Below are 15,380 nucleotides of genomic sequence, written 5' to 3'. Positions count from 1 at the left end.
GGTTAGTCCGACGTGATATCTTGGTGGATGAGTGGGAACGATTTTCATTCGTATCATATCAGTGGGTAATTAATAGGAAAAGCGAAAATGCGATTTTTCTCATTACCAGGTAGAGAAATTTCTTTTTTTCTGATTCTCTTGTCTTGAGAGTTCGGAAATGGGAAGGCGAAACAATGTGGCTAAGAGCAGCTATGGGGATCTTTGAGAGCGGAGAAGGTTGTAGAGAGATTCTCAGACAGGGTTGGGGAGACGGGAAAACTAGTAGGTGGGAAGGGAAGTTCCGAATAATAGATGTAGGACAGTCGTGAATATCTTTCACTTTCCAGTCTAATTCTGTAGTTATGTTGTTAAGAAAAACGTTATATTATTTTACTTATAAGTTAGAAAGCCTTGTTACAAGTTATTAAAACCGTCTATTTTGATTTGTATTGGTGTCTACAACAACCTGATACACCAAAAGCCGATTTACCTTTAAAGTCGTATGTGGTTATATAGAATTACAAACCTATACAAGTCCGATTGTCACTCGCTAAGGAATATCCAGGGTAGCAGGAGCAGGATGCTTGTCCACGTAAACTTTGGCAAATATGTTCACAACCATGGTTCCCATCTTCACACGCATTATGAGCTGGTCAAACAGAAAGAATACATGAGCCAACATCCGACCGTAATGTTTGTACCACATGATAAACTGTGGCCGTCTCCGCACGAGCTAGACACTCATGCGGGACAGCAGAGTACACTACAAGTCCGAGTTGGACGAGCTTGTACTCTCGCCATGAGGCTCTGTTATTGTTACATAATGATTATGTTAAAACGGAAAACAAAAAACAATGTGATACTCAGAACGACGCATTTCGACGTCTGATGTTTGTTGGAATGATATGCATAAGGTTCCTCCTTTGTAATCAGGTTTGATGAACAATGATGCCATGCATTTCTCGTTGGCTACTTATGCCGTATCCGCGGTTCTGATTGGATGAAAGGTTGTTCTCACGTTTACGGGTAAGACGTTAAAGCGTATGGGGAACAGGTTTCGCTCAAGTCTTTGTTGTTATCAGGTCGCGAAAGAATAGAGCAAAACATTAGCTTTTCATTTACAATTTCCAGGGTTTACCCCAAATTCTTTACAAACAGGTAGAAATATGAGCAGCAGAGAAACACAATTCAACTATAATCATTTCGCAACAGAACTAGATTGGGAGCCTGCCGGATCTATCTGGCGTGAGGGGAAAGACATATAGGATAACACTGCAGTTTAAAAGGAAGAGAACAGTTAATGGAAGAGGGGGACAGAAGAGAAAACGAGAAGAGCATTAAAATGGCTGTTCAAGGGAGCCTTGAAAATGTAAAAGTACTATGAAGAGTCTCCAACTTTCAACTTGTTTATCATACCGATAAATCACTCTGAACAGGGGAAAAACAAATCTTTCATAAACAAGTTTTCTGACGTTATGCAACAAAACGGCTGAGTTTCAGTGACTGTGGACCATAAAAAGTTCTTTCTTGTGACATAGACCCTCGAGAATCTCGAGGGTCTATGCTTGTGATCACCATATTTATTTCTGACTGTCCAAAGTACGGGAATGAGAAATTACACCAACATACTATCATGGGGCATTAAAAAGGCAGATAGTGGGCTTGGGAAAAGACATCGTTGAAAATTAATCAATTTAAGACAGTGTTTCACCAAACCAACACACTTTTTACATACATATATACATACATACATACATACATACATACATACATACATACATACATACATACATACATACATACATACATACATACATACATAAGGTGACATGGGCCAACGTGTGCCAAACATAAGGACAAGGAAGTGATCTTAGCTTGTATTATACATACTTGAGCATGTTCTTCTGTTAGAATCCAAACTATATCCTGGTTGACAAATACATTGGAAGCTTCCAGGAGTATTGAAACAACCCTGTTCACAAGCCGATGTTCCTTCCTGACATTCATCTACATCTAATGTAGTTTAGAAAATGAGGTCAATATATTCTATTAACACCATGCATTGGGACTTAAGTATGGATTGGCATAGAGCGCCCTCTTTGCCGACCAGAGTTATTCGTAGGATGCATTGTATGAACATTGCAGTGCAGCAATTGTGATGACTTGAGGCAAAACAGTTTACAGGACCAAACGTTAATGTTTATTTGTTGTATATCAACTCGAGCAAAAGATGCGTCGAAATTCTGGAAATCCTTCTACTCTGTACAGTAGCATGTTGTATTGTTGAATAATATTCATATTATTTACATGTGCCAATTTGTCTTCAGGCATAGCTATCATACAACGTACAAACATATCTTTGCGAATAATATTGTGTTATAGGGTGTTCAGTACAGGCATAGTGGAAAACCTACGATGGCCCTACACTTGTCTGATATTTGAAAACATTCAGATTATGAAATCAAAATCGAGGTTATCATTATTATAATTTCAATAAAGGCTCATACTTGTTTGACGAACAAATCTCGGAACGATAGATATAGTTTTCTTGACACATACCTTGACAGTCGACTAAGGGATCGCCTTGGTGGCCAGGTAGACATATGCATGCATATTTTCCAGGTAAATTTTCACAGTGATGGATACATTCACTATTTCCGTCTAAACACTCATCAATATCTATAATCACAAGAATATACAAAAAACTACACTAAACTAAGTAATAAAATATTTGTGGTCTTCAAATATAGCTTAAGTGTTTTTGTAAAGCTAAGATGAACATATGTCTAGTTGTTGCCTAATGTGCTACGGCATATTTCAAATTGCCCGATTCAAAAAATTTAACAAACTGTAATTTTGCTGTTATTTTAAGTAATGTATTTGAAGACGTTTTGGGGTTCATGCTAGCCAAATGGCATTCTTCTCTTCCGAACCTAAACACCTAAACAAAGTCCTTTAAGTCCCTAATTTCGATATATAGAATACATACTTTGGTAGGTACGTTTTATACCTACTCCATTTGTCTGAGAAGGAAATCAGTTTTAACATTACATCGCAGAATAGGAAGCACTACATGACAAAATGAACAACATGGGTATTTTGCTTTTTCAAGTATTACCGAATATGTAATGGTCAATGCCATTATAAATTCAATGAAAAATAAACATTGAAATTGAAAGTGTCACTACCAACCCTCACAGACTCTTCCATCATCTCCGAGAATATATCCACTTCTGCAAGAACAAGTGTGGCTACCAACGGTATTTTGACATTCGTGATCACATCCACCATTCGAATGTAGACATTCATTGAAATCTATCGACAAACAATAAAGTATGTACATACAGGTAGCTATATGAATGTATACTTACTTTGTACATCAAATTAATTGTTTTTTATTATAACTCTCTGCTTTTACTATCGATCATAGTAATTTCCCACGAGGACATCTGTAAACTTCGATATATATATATATATATATATATATATATATATATATATATTATATATATTATATATATATATATATATAATAATTTATATATATATATATATATATATATATATATTATATATATATATATATAATTTATTTTTCTAAAGCGATTTCCATCAATAAAATATCAAACCGCTTTACAATAAAATACAAGATGAAAATACAATAATAATAAAAGTACCATTAAAATGCTCTTGTTAATATACAAAAAGTACATTAAAGTGGCACTCTCATTTGGTAACATTTTTAAAACACTTTTCAATGCCAACGGTCGATATTTGACGTGGCGACTGCGCGCGGATCGCGAGATATCGACAAAAACATGTTGTCAAAAAAGTAAAAGTTTGAATTCCGGTTGCCCACATAAATTCAACTTACGAACATCGAACGTTCGGCACTGGGGCCGTTGTCAACTAAGATATGGAGTACGAGCCTACGCTGACGCTGCTCTACGCCACACTACCACTCGGTGATCGGTCATGCCCCGTGGGAGAAAGCTTGGTCTTACTGACTCGGCAAAAAATCGAAAAACAAGGTTTGCTCAGAGATTCAACCAGAATTCGCATAGGTGACTAGCACAGTCAGGTGCGGTTGAGAAATAGCGACCGCCGCGTGGTATGCATAGACGTATACAACGCGGCGGCCGTTATATATCGAACCACGCGTAACCGTGTGGCAGACGACAAAATGTAGCCATCAGAGGTGGCTAATATTTTACACGTAAAAACTAATATCTATGTGGTACTGGTTAAAAATATAATACAACTGATTGAGAATAATGAAATTGACAAAAACTAAGGAGACGTTTTTTCTGAAGAGATATGTTTTCAGAGATATTTTAAGAGAGGCAGCAGATGGTGAAAATCTATTTTCTTTTGGTAAGGCATTCCATAAAGTGGGAGCAGCATTAGAAATAGAACGATAACCAAAGCGTTTCTGTTCCACAGTTCACCGGCTCCAAAATAGATGTGAACGCTGAGCGTGTAAACCGTTTAGGAACGTGAACTATGATAAGATCAGAAAGCTAACCAGGTGCTTGATATGCAAAATTTTATACACAAAAAGAAGAATTTTGAAATTAATTCTAGCATGGATAGGCAACCAGTGAAGCTTACGTCTCATTGGTGTGATGTGTTCATGCATTTTGAGTGTGTAACTACACGAGCAGCAGAATTTTGAAGTAACTGAGGTTTACAGACTGAGGTATTTGTCTTCGATACCGAACAGCAAGCTGTTGCAGTAATCGAGACGTGATGTTACAAAAGCGTGCACAAGTCTTTCAGTGTTTGTACGATCTAAAACATTTCTAATACGACCAATTCTATGTAGAGCGAACGATGCACACTGACATAATTTCAAAATTTGAGTACTCATATCTGCACAGCAATTTAAATAAACACCAAGATCACGGACAGATTTAGACGTACTAACATCAGTGGTCCCTACTCGAAGAGATGACAGATCAACTGATTTTTTAAACTCTGAACAGAAGTGGATCACTTCTGTCTTAGCATCATTCAAAACCAAACGATTTTCAATCATCAATTGGCGAATATCATCAATACTATGTTCAACTATGAATGATGAGTCGACAGCACGCTCACATGTCAGATACAACTGAGTATCATCTGCAAATAACATCAAATCCAGTGCATGTTTGATAATTATGTCTTCTAATGGTGCCGCGTAAAGCGTGAAAAGTATTGGCCCAACCCACTTCCCTGAGGGACACCACAATCAAGATCACTTGGTGTTGACAGTATACCATCAATACACACAGTCTGAGTTCTATCACATAGGTAGGACTGAAACCAAGCAAGTGCCTTGCCCTTAATGCCAACCTGTGCTCTAAGCGATACAACAATACCTTGTGATTGATAGTGTCGAACGCAGCGGTCAAATCTAGTAGTGAAAGAATAACTTCTTTATGACTGCCAAGTGCACGTAAAATGTAATTTTGAACTCTCAGTAAGGCACTTTCTGTGCTATGATTATGTCTGTAGGCCGACTGGTATTTAGAATACAAAGAAAACTGACTAAAATACACATCAAGTTGGATTAAAACAACTCTTTCCAGAAATTTATGCTCAAATAAGAGATTAGATTATATATATATATGCTGGGTTAATTGGAAGCTCATATTGCCTTTTGGTCTTCATTATAGGTATTAAATGCGAGATAGCAACGTTCTCTATGGAAAAACGAATGATACATGAACATACCTGAGCAACTCTGTCCTTCCATGATGTATCCACTATCGCACGTACACAAATAGGAACCTTGAGTGTTGACACAGACTTGCTCACAGACATCAAAATTGCATTCATCGATATCTTGTACAACAGAAAAAGTTCAAGTATATTAGCTGGTTATGGTCATTCTGTGTTTTAAAAAAATTGTTCACTAATAACGCTATACAAAACGCTATAAAGGAGTTTATGATATTTCGACGCCAGTTTTACAGCAAGGAAGACAAATAATGTTATAAACGCAAAGCTCTTCATATGCAACAACAGCAATCAACTTTCATAACCATCAATAATCTTAAATCATTTTCCAAGCAACAAATATAAAGCACGTATACTTAAGACAGAAGATTTAGTTAAATCAATGGAAGTGAGATACATTGGCATTTTAAACCAACAAGTGACGTCAGAAGCCACTAAAAAGTGAGAATTTATCTTACATGTGTATCCGCCATATATCAATCGAAGATAATGACAAACATTGCAATTCTGAAAAGTAATGCTGACGTTTATGACATTTGAGACCATGCAACCTATCGTAGGTGACATTCATCTTGTACTCGAAGCAAGGACCACCGTAGAAAGTCCTGTAGGGACTGTGTGTTGGTAAAGTAGAAATAAAGTAAGCATTTCCGAAACACACGAGATTTTTTTTTAGATAATTACCCTCACAGTGGTTCTGATTGTCAGCTAGGGAAAACCCATCCTCACAAGAACAATAAAAACTCCCAATTGTATTCGTGCAGATCTGATTACAGCCATTAGTATCAGTGCATTCATTGATATCTGAAATATACAAATGACACACTATCAGTATATTCAAGAACTTACATACAGATAATAGGTTTTAAGTCATACAAATAAATTAATTATATTTCATAAAAAGAGAAATGACAAAGCGATACAATCTAGCCCTTACATCAATACCTTACAAAGCATTCAATCATATCTATTACTTGTCCTGTGCTATCGTATTTTTACATTTAAATACCTATGGGTATTTCATGCCAAATAGTTAGCATACTTATTGACTTTTTCCCATTTTTTTCCATTAATCGATTAATTAAAGGTATCTAACTCGCCTGTGCAAGACTGTTCGTCATCGGGATCAATGGTGTACCCAGCCTCACATGAGCAGTAGAAGCTGCCTGCTGTGTTGTAGCATACATGTCGACAACTACCGTTGTCGTCTTGGCATTCATCTATATCTGCAAAACAGAAAAACTCTAGTCTGCAGTACACTGTAATATTACTTATATTGAAGGTACATTAAATAAACAATACTTAATTCTATAAGAACGATTTGACCAAGTATTCTTGACACGTCCAAAGGAATTTTTCTCTAGATTAGTACGGAAAAGCTAATGACTTGCTTACGATAATTCGGAGAGGCAGACATACACACAGGGACAGATAATTCTATTTGTGCATCTTTGCAGTCCATTCAGAATAAGTCCACTTTATATTCTGCTTGTCCGTACGGTCTTGTCCGTACGGTAATCATAGTTATGTATTTTGCGTATTCTCCATATAGATTCAATTGTTGTTTTGTACATGCATTAACATTATAACCGACTATACACGTATGTTTGTAAGCTTGATTACTGTATGGACGTGTCTGGTATGCGAAAATAAGATAACGCTGGATACCTAGCTTCGATAAAGCAATAGCTAACAGAACAATTATATTTCAAAAGCTAATTATAAATATGTTGAGTAATTCCTCAAAGTCTTTGGTCTTATGAATGCCTAGAAGTTGGGAGTATCCGTTGAGGTTTTGATCGCTGACAACTTAACCTACATAAATAGGAACCATAAGGTTGCAAGTTCGAATCTGAATGAAAAATTACTTTGGCTGCATTCACAAAAAATGGTTAGGGGGGCTGGAGGAATTCAGGGAGGGGGTATTCGAAAATTTGAGGGTAGCAGAGGGGGAACTTGAAAATTTTGCTCTACCTGTAGGGGGACTTGAAATTTTTTTTTAATTCCCTTTTTTTGTTTTACATTTTCCAATTCCAAGTTTTTGTAGGTAATTCAATGAAAAATGAATACCGTTTTTATGCCATCCAATTGTTGTAATGTTAGTAATAATTTAGAAAATCTAGAACCATTTTGCCACATTTCATTACTTTTATCTCTTAAATCTAATCATGTGTGATTTGTTGTAAAAAAACAAACTTGAGCGTAGTAACAGGGCAGAAGCTGCAACTGTTGATGATTTTTGCAATATTTCTATGCAATTTATCAACTACAGTTTCTTGCTGTCTCCCTACACCATGCTCAAACACACAATATTCAGTTTGTCGACAAAGCCTGTATAAATATGTATTAGGTGATAATTTACAATTAGAGTCCAGACTGACAGTCAGTTGTCAGTGATACAAATGCATGGTACACATACACAGGCTGTGATAGCAAGCTAAATACTGAACAGTTCAACATGATGTAGGGAGTAGAACAAGAACACAGTTGTGTAAACTGAAAAAAAAAATATTGCCAAAATTATCGAAGTTGATACAGCTACTCCCTACGGGTTGTGTCATAATCAGGTACCACCCTGCTACTGCAGTGTCACTGTCACTGCATACATATGTACCTCAGCAGTGACAGAGATAGCTCTGACCCCAATGTACTTGGTAGTTGAAGAAAGAGTTTGGGTCAAATGACGCTCATGACAGTGAAACATACTTGTACACAAGATCATGCCAGATACACATGGAAGACAAGGAGACTTGAAAATTATTGGAAATTTTTGAATTCTGGCATATGAGAATAATCAAATATTAAAGAAAAAAGATGGGGTCAACATGCTTCAGTGATTTTCTAAATTTTCACATTCTTGTCATAAAATAATACAAAAGTAAAACTTTGAATAGTAAAGACTAAATGAAAAAATATGTGACTAAATTTGCCATTATTACACCCAAAATTTCAGAGATTAAAACATTTATCTGATGGAATATTGTTACCTTCCAGTATTGTCAATTTTGAGTAGCATCTAATTCATATATGTCCTGCACTTTTGAAACAAATTTTTGGTAGGTCATTGTGCTCATTTTTTTACAATATGGCAATTAGCCAGAATTCACAATTTGCATACTCTCTCATGATCGTCATTTTGTGTGCTCTTCGGCAGGAGCAAATAACCTGGCCAGAGTTGGATTTACTCAAGTTGGCTTAGACCGATAAATCCAAAAAGTTCACCGATGCCTTTAAAAATGAATCAATTTAAGAACTTGCCTTAGGAATATTACTTTACAAACTGCTACTAACAGGTGCAAAACATGTTTATTTTTTCTGCACGTACATCCTTTACAAATATGTGGGCTTGTGATAGTTCGGGTGGGGGGACTTGAAAAATTTGATCACATAAAGGGGGGCATTTGAAATTTTTTGTGGTATTGAGGGGAGATCTGAAAAAAATAGATTTCAATTGCGATTCCTCCAGCCCCCCCCCCCCAATCGTTATTTGTGAACGCAGCCTTAATCTTATACATTTGATTATTCACTTTTGAAAGTCCGCAGTGTCTTGTTTTTCCATATTGTAAACGCATCAATATTGAGAGCGTTGACATTATGTTAATGTTTAGTAGCTTGGCTACATAATGACGTATTGGGACGCCCTAGCTAGCAAATTACAAATTAACACTGGCATACCAACAGGAGGAAAACGGTTAATACAAAGATGAGGCCATGACGTAACATAGAAAATGCTAAGGAAATAGTAGGTTAGTCTGCAGTTATAAAGTTGGTATGATGAAACGTCTGTGGCGTATAAGCTGACAAAATTACAGAAGATGTTGAAATTAAAATATTACCTTCACATTCATTAACATCAGTGAGTTGATAACCTGGCAAGCAGGAGCAACTGTAATTGCCAAGTGTGTTCTGACAGACCTGTTTACATCCTCCGTTGTTTGTCAAACATTCATTTTCATCTGTTGAAAGTTGGAAGTAATCAGTGGAGCATAAATCAGTTTTTTCTTAACGATGTAGTTTGAAGTCATGGCAACCAACTAACCTTGCACTATCATTATGGCACTATTAAACTTTACAATACAATAATGGCCCTTCCCCTTCAATGGTGTAGATGATTTCAGCATTCGTAATACTATTAGTCTAGAGTGTTAACTTAAGCTGACCGACCCACGTGAATTAAATTATATTTACCTATGTTCATTGAAATATGAATGATCTCTTTCAAATAAGTACATAAAGCCTGCTTATCAGCATAAACTATATCCACACCAAGGTTTCAATTCACTGTAATTACGTTATATCTACAAGCAACATTAAGAGGTGCAACATATGACATTGCATGTGTTAAGTCAGCAAACCTAATCTTTTCAAACAAGCTGACTTAGCAGAAAATTCAAGAACATGTATTGGAGAAGATCCAAGACATGGCATCATTGTTAGCCCTGTCAAGATGTGTACTTAACGCTTTATTTGAAGAAAAACAGTTGTTTACGGCAGTGTACTTTAATAGCTAGTGGAGAGCAATATGTTGTGGTAAAAACTGAGTTTTTGGAAAATGAGCCAACAAGTCTTGAGGCTTAGTTAGATAGAAAACCAGACGTAGAACATATTAATGAAATGTATCACATCTTTGTTTTTACAACGTGTTGGTATGATGATATGGGTAGAGAACATAAAAAGACAAAAGGGAGGGATTTCTGATCGCCAGTTAGTTCATCTGGGACTGCCTTACTTCGTTCATTGGGGAACGTCTCTAGGGTTAGTTCATTTGCTTCATTTTCGGAGTTTTAGGGAACCATCGTTCTCGTTGACTATCTTTGGACTTCGGGGACTTGAGTGGAGACCACGTTTTAGGGAGACAATTCTGCTTTGGGTAGTGCGTAGTTATTATTACTGAGTGAAAAGCCCAAACTGCGTACATATTGATGTTTAAGACGGAATATGGAATGGAGAAATATTTACAATTTCCCATTTCTAGATCAAAAAGATCACTTTTAGCACAATTGACAGTTGGTATCTTACCTCTGAAAATTGAAACTGGGCGTTACATGAATGTGCCTAAAGAGGAAAGACTATGTGATTTTTGTCCAAATGTAGTAGGAGAAGAGCTCCATTTTATTTTTGATTGCACACTTTACAATGTATTAGGAAACAATTGTTCTCTAAAGCTGGAAACTGGTGCTCTGTATTTGATTCATTTGATGTACAACAGAAACTCAAATTTCTAATGAGCGACATGCCATCCTAATTGGCATCCTATGTCTATCCTGCATTTCAATGAAACAAGAAGCTTCTTACACTTAAATTACATTTCGAGCTATTCATATCTATGTACTTTATTTACTGTTTCAGTGTCTTGTAAGCCCTTGGGGCTGGGTGTGGCAACCAAGCTGTTTAAGACCACACATGACACTTTAATAAATAAATATAACATAACATTACTTCTAGAGAGCTCTACTACTGACGTGATCCCACGAATTATCCGCAATAGCGCCATTAGCCTATCAAGCTGCCTGGGTGAGTCTATTTGACTGACCAGAAAGTGTTCGGCTTGGCTCGTTACGATCACAGTACCTACAGTGCCAGCTTTATTTATTTGTTATACTTTCTGTAGATTAGCTTTAGCACACCAAACTGCTGTATCGTATACATTTCATTGCTTTTGAAGGTAATAGGTACAACAAGGTGTATCCTAATGGTATATTAGCAGTGGACCACCATTACTGCCAATAACTGCCTGTGATATGTGATTACTAACAACGACTACTCGACGGCTTTGTTATTCATGTAAAGATAATAATTCGTGGAAGACAGGGCGCACTGGCCAGGACTCCATGGCTGGGTTCATATCACCAGCGGCATCAGCATCCCCCCCCCCTTTCCTTTACATTTGTGGGAGTGGTATTTTTGTTTAGTTATATTCAAAAAAATAAAGATCGCCAACGGGCATTGAGAATTTCTACACTAGCCTAGTCAATCTACGAGATTTTGTATTAAAACTTTAAACTCACTGAAATAGCTTATCTAATACGTGGTATATGACCGAAAATGACCTTTATATTAATGTTGGCCGTCATATTGGATTTATGCAAATTAACAAAGTACCTGTGTGTTGAACATTGTACCTTCAAAATTGTTTGGCCATGCCAAGGAAATATACTTTTAACTTTAAAATCACTGAAATAGCTCGTTTAATACATGGTATATGACCGAAAAAAACATTTTTTTAGGAATGTTAGCCGCCATATTGGAATGATGCAAATTAAGGAACTGCCTATACACAACATTATATCTCCAAAATGATTCCCCGTGCAAAATATGTGGTGCACACTTTGAAATCACTGAAAAAGCTTGTTTAACAGGTGATATATGGCCATTTATGTAATTTTGTAGGACGGCTGGCAGCCATATTTGATTTATGCAAATTAGACATATTTCCCCTAGGTAGATTCGAGTAAACTTTTGATATGTTGTTCTGGGCACTTCTCCAAAATGCATTCTGAAGAAAAAAATTCTGTAGCAATTGTGGTGGGTCTAACCCTATTTTCACCGGACTATTTTAGATGGTAATGTTAAAATATTACTAACCCGAGTTCAACGTTTATCGTCTAGGGTGGAATATAGGTAGAAAATTCAAACAAAACATGGAGGGAATTGTTTGTATGAATTTTGGTGACTACGTATAACTTGGGACGGTATTTCAATGTTTACAAAGGTACTTGTTCATTTTACATATGTACTTTTAAAGATTGAATCGCCTTTTAATGTTTCGACATTACCTTGGCAGCCTTTACTGTCAAATCCAAGCTCGTATCCTTTATAACATGAACATGAATAACTCCCATCAGTATTCTGGCATATATGTTCACAATGACCATTTCCAGAACTGCATTCGTCGATGTCTATGAGAATGTTGCACAACAGCACACAAAACAGTCAATTTCAACAGAGTAAACGGATTTGAAGGATCAAAATCATTGCTAATTATAAACCTTCATAATATGCTTTTACCAGATGTGAACTATATATGCTCACGTGGTTTACAACAGGTTCATTACATAGTAGTACGCTTCACAGAACAATCTGATATTGCTCAGATCATTATATGTAGCAGGTTTCATCAACTTTTGCACAGTACTCTCGGAGGTAAATCACTTATTACAAAACATCATTTAATATACAAAATAAACGCGCTATCTATTAACTTGATACTACTCCATTCTTCATGGAACATTTATATATCTATCAGATCAAGATCTGTAGCAAGTTTCATCAAATTTAATGCTGTAATTTCGGAGTAATATCAATAATTACAAAATTCATTAAATATGCCAAAGAATCCTTAATTAACATGCTTCACGCGACAATGAGATATTTATAAGATCAATTTCTGTTGCAGATTTCACTGCATTTAGTCGCATAATTTCAGAGTTATGTAACTAATTACAAAGTTCATTAAATATGCAAATGAACCCTTAATTAACTTCACACTGCTAAATACTTCGCAATACAGTCAGACTGTCGGATCAGTACCTGCAGCAGATTTCAGCAAATTTGGTGCAGTTATATTCGAGTTTTATTACTATTTACAAATCTTCATTAAATATGCAAATGAGTTATTTATTAACTTGACACTGTTCAGTGATTCACGCGACAATTAGATATTTATCAGGTCAATATGGTAGCAAGTTTCATCAAATTTGGTGCAATAATTTCAGAGTTATATCACTAATTACAAATAATAATAATATTTTTTTCTAGAGCGATTTCCAACAATAAAATATCAAACCGCTTTACAATTATAATACAAAGATCATAAAATATTATGTTCATCATGTATGCAAATGAATACTCGATTAACTTCACACTATAAAATGCTTTACAACACAGTCAGATATCGCTCGGATCAGTATCTACAGCAGATTTCATCAAGTTTTGTACAGTTATTTTGGAGTTATGTGACTAATTACAAAACTTTATTAAATATGCAAATGAGCTATTTCTTGACTCTTCCTAATGCTTTTCAGTACAATTAGATATCTATCAGATCAATATCTGTAGCAGGTATCATCAAATTAGGTGTAGGAATTTCAGAGTTACGTCACTAATCACAAAAATTCATCAAAGGCCTGTGTTGGCACCAGATTGTCTCATCAGAAAATTTTCCCACCAGATTACAATTTCAATAGAAAACAAAAGGCTATCACACCTCCATAATCCTCTTACAGACTAAAACAATGGCGATCCCAGGGATCGCGAACAGTGCTTTTAACTATGGTAATGGGCAGATACTTGATATGACACTCACAGTATCACCAAAATGTTCTGAGATTGTCATCTGTGAAAGGTTTCATGAAATTTTGTGCAGTATTTATTGATATATGTCGACACTATCATTACTGTCTCGATAGGAAACCATTATATGAAAAAAAATGATAGTTGATAAATTCATTAATATGCATGCTACACTAACCAAAATCTAATCAGTTCTTTTAGTTAGCATACATTACCTGTCTACCAAATCAGCCATTTTTAGTTATTGTGTCAACAGACAGACAGACAGCCCTACTCACACACTCACACACACATACACACACACACACACAGACAGACAGACAGACAGACATAGCTACGACATTAGCTCACGTGTGTAACCACGTGAGCTAAAAATGATTTGAATTTGTGGCGTCGCTAACTTATCAAGATCTTCATAAAAGTCCCTCCTACATTAATTTAATGGATTACCTGCGCATGATTGTTTGTTCGACAGAAGCTGATATCCACCATAGCAGTGACATAGATAACTTCCGATGGTATTCTCACAAAAGTGCTGGCAACCGCCATTGGAAGATAGGCATTCATTTATATCTGGTCAGCCGAAAAACAAAGAATTTCAAACTGTATGATTATTTTGATAATTAAGAAGAGAACATCGTGTGATACGAAAACGAGCTACGCATCCTGAAGCGAATGATCCATGATGTAATCACTAGTAAAGTTCATTGTAATATGTTCTAAGGCAAAGGCACGGAAAATGTAGCTTAAAGATTATGAGAAAGTTGCCTTCAAAGTCTTTCATAGTATGAATGGGACCTATGACTATTATTTCTTCGATCAGTTGCATCGAGCTTGCCTGTAAACTTGTCAAAGAATTAAAAACCTCACTGAAAATATACATTAACATAAAGTGTTTCAATTATTATTATTATTATTATTATTATTATTATTATTAAATGACTTAAAAATGCACTTCACTTACGCCAAAGTGTGCTGTACAGAACACACAAAAAATATGCAAAATTTACAACATACTTAATGCAAGGGGTGGCGATAAGAACGCACCACCCGAGCAGTCCCATACGTGAAGAAAATGTACCACAAAGCATAAACAAATCACTGATAATACAGATTAACAAGATAGGTTTTCAAACCGCGTTGAAAAGACTCAACATTCCATGCAGTTTACAGAAACTCAAATATACTCTCTTACTATGCACCGTTTCTCAGTATCGTGAATACTTCACGAACATTGAATATGACAGTTTTTTTGGCGCTCTTCAAAAAAACAGAACGGAAAATGACGTGAACAGCCAATCTCTGTTTACCAGGTTCAAACATACCTTTAAGATTTAGTTATAATTAGAGACATGTGGTGACACTTATTTCAACAATTTTCTTAT

General features: G+C 35.9%; 1 protein-coding gene across 1 annotated transcript in view; it reads right to left on the bottom strand.

The window, feature by feature from the left end:
• LOC139143876 (uncharacterized) overlaps positions 1–15,380 on the bottom strand; it is a 62,974-nt gene that overhangs the window by 3,576 nt on the left and 44,018 nt on the right. Inside the window, exons 5-14 of the mRNA XM_070714464.1 lie at positions 14,446–14,568; positions 12,480–12,602; positions 9,540–9,659; positions 6,804–6,929; positions 6,388–6,507; positions 5,698–5,808; positions 3,168–3,294; positions 2,539–2,658; positions 1,870–1,992; positions 506–628 (exon numbers count right to left, since the gene is read on the bottom strand). Of these exons, the coding sequence (XP_070570565.1) occupies positions 506–628; positions 1,870–1,992; positions 2,539–2,658; positions 3,168–3,294; positions 5,698–5,802 (598 nt within the window). The 5' untranslated portion in view covers positions 5,803–5,808; positions 6,388–6,507; positions 6,804–6,929; ... (1 more) ...; positions 12,480–12,602; positions 14,446–14,568. The remainder of the gene's footprint in view (positions 1–505; positions 629–1,869; positions 1,993–2,538; positions 2,659–3,167; positions 3,295–5,697; positions 5,809–6,387; positions 6,508–6,803; positions 6,930–9,539; positions 9,660–12,479; positions 12,603–14,445; positions 14,569–15,380) is intronic.

This window comes from Ptychodera flava, chromosome 11 (genome assembly GCF_041260155.1).
Source record: "Ptychodera flava strain L36383 chromosome 11, AS_Pfla_20210202, whole genome shotgun sequence".
NCBI lineage: Eukaryota > Metazoa > Hemichordata > Enteropneusta > Ptychoderidae > Ptychodera > Ptychodera flava.
This window is presented reverse-complemented; position numbering and strand designations above follow the sequence as displayed.